The sequence below is a fragment of the Diceros bicornis genome, chromosome 26 (assembly GCF_020826845.1).
Source record: "Diceros bicornis minor isolate mBicDic1 chromosome 26, mDicBic1.mat.cur, whole genome shotgun sequence".
Lineage (NCBI taxonomy): Eukaryota > Metazoa > Chordata > Mammalia > Perissodactyla > Rhinocerotidae > Diceros > Diceros bicornis.
The window spans coordinates 27,282,797-27,290,728 of record NC_080765.1 but is presented as its reverse complement, the minus strand read 5'-3'; the positions used below and the strand labels follow the sequence as shown (position 1 = coordinate 27,290,728).

The 7,932-nt window shown below is 43.1% G+C and overlaps 1 protein-coding gene across 6 annotated transcripts in view; it reads left to right on the top strand.

The window, feature by feature from the left end:
* The first annotated feature begins 3,108 nt into the window (after positions 1-3,108).
* The window catches only part of TNRC6A (trinucleotide repeat containing adaptor 6A), a 101,152-nt gene continuing 96,328 nt past the window's right edge, over positions 3,109-7,932 (top strand). For 2 of the 6 annotated variants that reach the window (XM_058569829.1, XM_058569833.1), the window contains exons 1-2: positions 3,112-3,239; positions 3,605-3,652. In XM_058569829.1, coding sequence (XP_058425812.1) covers positions 3,235-3,239; positions 3,605-3,652 — 53 coding nt within the window. In that variant the 5' untranslated portion in view covers positions 3,112-3,234. Of the gene's footprint in view, positions 3,240-3,604; positions 3,653-7,932 lie in introns of all 6 variants that reach the window. The other 4 variants (XR_009224099.1, XM_058569828.1, XM_058569827.1 and 1 more) reach the window with 4 other exon arrangements.

Below are 7,932 nucleotides of genomic sequence, written 5' to 3'. Positions count from 1 at the left end.
AGCAACAGTTCTTTCCTTCTGTGCACTTGTCATAATTTTTACTTATAAGCTTTATAGTTTTCTTAAAAAAAAATCTGTCTCCTGCATTAGACTTAATCCACCAGAAAGGTTCCTTACAAGTGCCAGAGAACCAGGCCCTAGTACATTTCCTAGTACATAGCAGGTGCTCAATAAATATGTGTTGCCCGGGGGAAGTGTCATTTTGGCATTCTAGGGTACACAGTTGAGATAGGGGCTAAAGATATGAATGTGAGAGTCATCTGCATTTAGATAGTATTTAAATACAGGAGAATGGATGAGATCACTCATTCTAAGGAGAAAGTGGAGATGAGACAGGGAAAAGTCTTGAACAGAGCCTTGGGGACCTCCAACATTTAATAGGCATAAAGCAAGAGATGCTGGCAAAGGAAACAAAACAAAGGAATGGCTAGAGAGGTAAAAAGAAATTCAGGAGAATGTGCTGCCAAGACAGCCAGGAAAAGAGACCTTCTTAAGAAGGTGGGGGTGGGTAGTTGTGGCAAATACAGCTAAGAAATAAATGAAGATCAGAATAGAAATGTTACCATTGAGTTTGCGGCTTCTAGGTCATTTGTGACCTTGATAAGAGTGATTTTGAGGGAGAAGTGAGGGATGTCAGCTTAGAGTGAGTTGGGAAAGGAGGTGCTGGAAGCAGCTGGCGTAGAACACTTTTTCAAGAAGCTTTGCTGGGAAGGAGAGCAAAACAATGAAGCTGGAGAGGAATGAAGCATCAACAAAGTTGTTTTGGTTTTGTTTGCATTTTTTTTTTTTTTAGTGGAAGTTACTAGAATATGTTTGTATGGTGATGGGAAATATTCAATATAAAGAGAGATTAATTATTTAATAAAGAGAAAGAATGACAAGAGGAGAAGATCCCTTAGTAGGTTCCTGATAAGGAATCAGTGCTGATCTTATATTGTCATTCTTCTTTGACCTACCCTTATGCACCAAGTTTAAGTAAGAGATCATTAAAAAGTGATTAGTTTGACTTCATAATGCAGCCCTGAAGGGGTCATATGGGACATGTCAACCACTCTGGAAAGAACTTCAAGAAATTCTATCTCCTCAGTTTCCCTGGGGCTGGGAATTAGTTCCAGTGTTTCTCAACCTTGTGTGCTATTGGCATTTTGGTTCAAATGCTCTTGTGTCGTGGGGGACTGTTCTGTGCATTGTAGGATGTTTAGCAGGATTCCTGGCCTCTACTCACTAGATAACCGGTAGCATCCAGTTGTGACAACCAAAAACCAGCCATTGCTAAATGTCCTTTGGGGGGGATGTGTGCAAAATTGCCCCAATTGAGAACCACTGAGTTATTCAAACCTAAGAAAGTCTAACAACAACAACAACAAACCAGCTAATCTTACCTGTGTAAATGTTGATAAATACTACTGTTTTCATTGCCTTATGCTGTTGTGGAAAATTATTCATGAACCTGGTGTGAAAGCCTATTGTGCTATACATACATGTTAGTATTTTTTAACTCCTAAAGAGATACTGTAATATAATTTTTAACATTTTAGTAGAAAGAACAATAAAAGAAAACCAAACCAAATACATGTATGGATGAATCAACCTTAGGGATGATGGCAGGAAAAGGAAAGTCACTAGCATGTATTGGTGGTCCCTACATTTTATATTTTGTAAACTTGATTTAAAAAAACCTTTTTTCACATGCTCATTGTATAAAAATGAAACAAACAAAAAACCCCCCAAAAGCCAGATACATTAAGAGAAGAAAATTAAAAACCTCATAATGTCATCAGTTAATATTTTGGTGCATATGCTTTAGGACTTTCTGTGCATCCATCCATTCATTTATTCATTAACTTATTTATTACACATCTCCCTCAAAGTGGTTAGGAACCAGGCAGTGAAGGCGATTTTGTTTTTTTTTAATGGGAGAGATTTGGGCATGTTCTCAAGCCAGTGGAAGGACCTATTTAGAAAGAGGAAAATGGTATGATCCATAGAGTGAGGTTTCCGAGAAGGAATGAATTTTAAGCAGAAGAGGATTTATCTTTAGGAAAAAAAAGCATTGTGAGAGGATGGAAAAAATACACACATATTACACAGGGATATATGTATCTTATTGTATCTACATGTATGTATATTGCTGTATCTACCTGTAGGTATGTAAGCATCTTGTATCCACATGTAGGTATTATTTTTTAACTTTATCTACACGTATGTATCTTACTGTGTCTATATGTTTTTTTACCATGTGAGCCACTTTTGGTACCTGCTTTTTCACCTTTTCTACTGTAACCATTTTCCCCATTCCGTTAGTCTTCCTCCACATCATTTTTACAGTATCCTAAGGCATACCAGGAGTTCGGTTTTTAAGGCCACCTCCTAATGTTGGACATTTTAGCCGTTTACAGTTTTTACTATCATCAATGCCCGGACTTGATATCTTGGCGGTGTAATATTCGCAGATAACTCAGATTATTTTCTGAACAGAAATTCGGGCAAGTGGAATTGTCGAGTCAATGGTCTGCAAAATTCGGTAGATACAAATCGCTTTTAAACCTCACCGCCCGCCTCAGGTACGCATTCTTTACCTGCGGAGGAAACAGAGAAGCAGGGAGGTTAAATAATTGGCCCAAGGTCAAAAATGATTAGAAGTGGCGGATTTCAAAAGCCGGAGCGGGCTCATCACCCTGCAGCAAGGGTAGAATTTGCGGTTTAGGCGATTTTTTTTTTTTTTTTTTGATGTGTGTGTCAGTGGGGGAGGGGCCGGGTGGCAGGGAAGGAAACTTGTGTCGCAGCAAAGAAGGAGGAGGAGGGGAGGGACTCGAGTCAGATCAGAGGCGGCCGCGGCGAGAAAGGCTGGGCTCGGGGCTCGGCGGGCCCCCCAGCCGCTCCGCGGGGCGCCTCGGAGGCTGTGAGGCCCGCCAGGGAGGTCCGGCGGGGGGCCGCGCGCCGCGCCCGGGCGGTTGCCAAGGGCCTGCCCCGTCTGCGGGTCCAGTTGCTAGGGCCTCCATCTTGAGGCCGCCGGCCGCGGCGCCCCCGGAAGGGGTTGCCGAGTGGGGCATTCACTTCCGGTCTGAGGCCTGCGGCGGCTGTGGCGGCGGCGGCGGCGGCGGCGGCGGCAGCGGGTCGGTGTAGAAAATGGCGCTGGTGCAGCGGCTCGGGCCTCTCCCCGCGGCGCTGCGGAGGGCTTGAGGCTCGCGAGCCTCACTCGCCGCGCCCCACTTGCTCGTGCACTTTACACACATGAGGTGAGCGGGGCGGGGGCCTCCCTCCGGGCGGGAGGAGCCTCGGGCGCTGCCGCAGGGCCCGCGACTGGGGGCGGCGGCGGCGGCGCCGGGCGTCCCGGGGACCTCGGGGCTTGGCGGGGGGCGCGGGCGGCGCCGCTGCGGAGGCCGGGCGGCAGGCCCGGAGGGGCCGCGCTGCGCCGCTGGGGCCGGGCCGGGGGCTGCGGCTCGCCCGCGCCGCCTGCCCGCAGTCCGGGCTGCAGCCCCGCAGCTTTGTGAGCCCCCCCGGGCGCCCCTCCCCTCCCCCATCCGGCTCCGGCGCGAGCCTCTGCCGCAGCAGCTCCGTTTTCACGCGCATCTCTCACTCTTTCTTTTCTTTTCTGTTCCAGAGAATTGGAAGCTAAAGCTACCAAAGACGTAGAAAGGAATCTTAGCAGGTAAGATGGGCGAGCTTTCCGTCTCTCGCCCCGTTAATCGTGTATTTCCACTCTGGTTCGCCCTTTCTGGGGTTATAAGTTCCCCCGTGTCATTTTCTTTCGCACGCAGGGGACAGGCATTCGGGAGAAGAGGCCAGAGGGAATATTGGATGGAGGGATTCCGGGGAGATGCGTAATTACGCGTGTGTTCCTTTCTTTGTGGGGGGGGAACAGCGAAAAGCAATTCTTGTAAACTTAGTTAAAGCATTCTTACCCTTTTAGAATTTAATTAGGGGACTTGTGCATTAATTACTATTGTAAATGGTTGCAGGCATTGTGTGACTCATGATTGAGGCGGCCCTTATGGCGGGCTGTCAAACTGTTTTGGCTTCCCCGTTATTACTTTGTAACTCAAATTGTTGCCCTTATAAAAAGATACTATGTGTTCGCATTTTTTTCAGCACATTGTAGTCAGGCGGGTTCTGTTGCAGTGGAAACAGTTTTGCCCTTGAACTTTACCAAGCATAAACTGTTTTGTTTTTTTTTTTGAAACTACGTTTGTGTCTACGTTCGATGTGTGCCCTTTTAATAGCCGGTAAAATAATTAAAAACCTGTTCCCATTAAGTGGTTATCATTGCTTTTGGGCCTGAGTGCTTTTGCACTGGTATCTTAAATCATCGCCACAAAGGGAGTTTTTTGTTTTTTAAACGATGCCTTCATGGAAATATTCAGCGTTATTGAGCTGTAATTGCTTAAGCATCAGGGCATTGCACTGGATTTAACTCTTTTTCACATTCATGTTGTCTTACAGTCTTTTCCTTTCTTATTCGCCGTTTTCTTTTGCATCATATTGGGACACTCGAGAAACTTCTAGATTAATTTAATCAGTGAGCAGCTTTCACTTGGATAGAATGAAATAAAATTTCTCCTATCTCAGTTCTTAATATAATTTGTGCTTGATGACTGTTTTTAGATTTATGTTGAGGTTTATTAACACTCACAAATCAAATCGTCTGGTTACTTTTCACCACATAGAATCATTCCAAATTGCTGGTCTTTTGAGTTTTATAGATATTAATCTGTTAAGGTGATCATTAAAGAATCTGTTTGGTTGGTGAAGGATGGGCATTATTGGCTTACCAAATAAGAGATTTTTTTGTTATTCAGAATAATTATGGGATCATTTAAAGGAAATTAACCCTGACATCACTGACTAAGTAACTGTTCATTGGACATTTAAGTAAGTTTTATTGTCAAAAGTTATTAAATGTTAAGATATGAAACCATGAAAGAAAACAGGTTGAGTTTTTAAGGTGTAATTTCAGCAGCAGAAAGGAGCTTGGAGTTTGGGTCTGTTTCTCCTTCCATTTTTGCTTTGTCAGGTAATTGTATCAGTATAATTCCTATGGAGGTTTTCTGGGACTTAATTAAAAATTGTGTCTACCACAGGTATAATTTTTATATACTATTACAGTTGGATAGAACTTGGAGTTTCTGTATCGGAATTTGAATCCCAGCTCTGCCACTTACAATATGACCTTGACTCTTGGCAAATCACTTAGCCTCTGTGCCTAATCTATAAAACAGAGGTTTGGGCCAGCCAGTTGCAAAGGTCTGTAGGCCCTTGGGTTATGTAAAGGGAGTCACGGGAGTCATATAAAAAGGCCACAGAGAGCATGTACAATCTGGTAGGCAAACTAATAAGTATTAAATAACTAATACAAGGTCAGTGATGTAGGGATCAGAAGAAGATACCATCCCATTGATATACTTGAGGATCTTCAGTTGGTCAGAAGGAACGAAAAGGAAAAATAAGTGTCAAGGAGGTTACAAGGCAGTGTGTACTAAGGACCATGAGAGGGGAACATTTCCTAAAGGGTGAAAGTGTTCTGAGGAGGGAGAGATGTGATTAGGTGGGCAACTGCTTCCGTTCAATTCTCTCTAGTTCTATGCTTCCTTTTTCCCAGATAAGAAGAGTATATCTGTCTTGACCCATTCGTGCTCTCCCCAGGAAGTCAAGGCATTATTTTCCAATAAACATTTCTTGAGCATCTTCCATGTTCCAAGTGCGAGACTAGGCACTAGGGAGGGGAAGAATGGCAGTAGCTAAATTTATTGAATGCTTCTATCTGCCTTGACACTCTTTTCTGAAGACTTTACATGGACTCATCTGATCCCTGGAACACTGTGTGAGGTAGGTACTATTATCCTTGTTTTATGGATGAAGAATTTGGGACACCAAGAGGTTAAGGAACTTTCAGGAGGCCACACCACTGGTAAGTAATTGGAGGAGCTGTCGAGCTTTGAACTATATTGTATTGTCTCTTACTAGAGGCGTGGTTCTTTACATTGAAAAATTTGAAAATCTCCTTGGGGAGGCAGAACCCACAGATACGTGCAGTTCTTCTAGATCAGAGTTTCTTACCTGGGTACTGTTGATATTTTGGACCAGAAAATTTATTGTTGTGAAGTCTGCCCTGTGCATTGTGGGATGCTGGACAGCATCTGCCAGTGGCACTCCCCACCCAGTTGTGACAATCAAAAATGTGTTCAGATATTGCCAGATATCCCCTGGGGGGCAAGAGTCACCCCCAGTTGAGAACCACTGTTTTAGATCTTTACATTTCGTGAAGATAACTGAAGATTTGGATTTTTAAGGTGAAATCTTTAAATGTTAAATTAATTTAAACTTTTTTTTGGGGGGTGGGGGTGAGATCAGCCCTGAGCTAACATCCATGCCAGTCCTCCTCTTTTTGCTGAGGAAGACCTGCTCTGAGCTAACATACATTGTCAATTCTTCTTCTTTTTTTTTTTTTCCCTTTTTCTCCCCAAAGCCCCAGTAGATAGTTGTATGTCATAGTTGCACATCCTTCTAGTTGCCGTATGTGGGACGGACGCCGCCTCAGCATGGCCGGAGAAGCGGTGCGTCGGTGTGCGCTCGGGATCCGAACCGGGTCTGCCAGTGGCGGAGCGTGTACACTTAACTGCCAAGCCACGGGGCAGGCCCCAATTTAAACGTTTTAATACCATGAAAGTCCAAACTCTATTTTGTGGACCGCTAGTTTGGAAGCTCTGTCTCTGAATATCAGAGATGTATTTCCATTCTCCTTTTCCTCTGCAAAGCTGCAAATCCTCCTCAAGACAGTGTGCCAGGTAGCCAGTGCCATTTAAACAAAATTGGCACAAAAGATAAATTTAGTTTACTACCCTAGGTAAACTCTTTCTTAATTCACTGTTGGCCATTAAAATTGTCACTTTATAGTCAGTGTCATGGGTGTTCAAAAGAGGGAACTATAATGTCTACATGGGAGTTCTCACCGTTGGAACTGAACTTTAAAGAATGGAATCAATTTTGAAAAGCAGAGAAAAGGGTAGTGTAAGAAGAGGAGCAGAAAAAAGGCACAAAATCCAGAAAGTACAGGGAATTTTTAAATAGCAGTGAGTAGTTCATTGGATTGGCATATAAAGTTGGGAGCAGATGCAGAGGTTCTTAAATATCAGGTTGAGGAATTTTTACATGAATCTTTAGATAGTGGGGAGCTATTGTATGTTTTTGGGTGGGTAGTGATATGATAGAATAATGATAACTAGTGATCTAGGCAAGACCTGAATTAAAGTGGTGGTAGGAAAGAGGGGCGAGTGTGAGATACTGGGGAAGTAGAATCTGGGATTTGGCTGCTGACTAATCTGGGATTAGTTGTGAGAGGAGTCTAAATACACAGGGGTCTTGGGTGAATGGGAGATTGACCTAGCCTCTGAACAGGTCAGAACAGAAATAGGACTTTCTGTAGAGAAGGTGATGTTACACTTTCCAGTTGTAAAAAATCTCTTCTAGTCTAACTCAACTGATGTAATTTTTAAAAATATTTTGGAGGCCAAAGCTATAGAATCATTGAGTATTTAGAGCTGGACCATGACATTAAATAGAGACTAGCCAGTATTCTGACCCTTTCATTTTACAAATGAGAAAGCTATGATTGAGACAGATCCAGTAACTTAGTCAAGGTTATATTCTCTAACAAGTGACAGAGTTGGGATTCAAACAGGCCTTTTGGCTCATGATAACTATAGGGTTCTTCCAACTATGCAGTATTTTATTTTATATTGCACTATAGAAAAAAGAAAACTTTAGCTTCTTTCTTTCTGAAAATGTAAGAACAATGATCTTAACCATATTTTGTGCCCATTCTGGTAATGAATTTACTGTAATGTAGGGTATATTATTTAAAGTAGAAGTTAACATGCTTCATGTTATGCTGATTCTTTTTTTCCCCAAACTCAGTTATTAAATGCCATTATA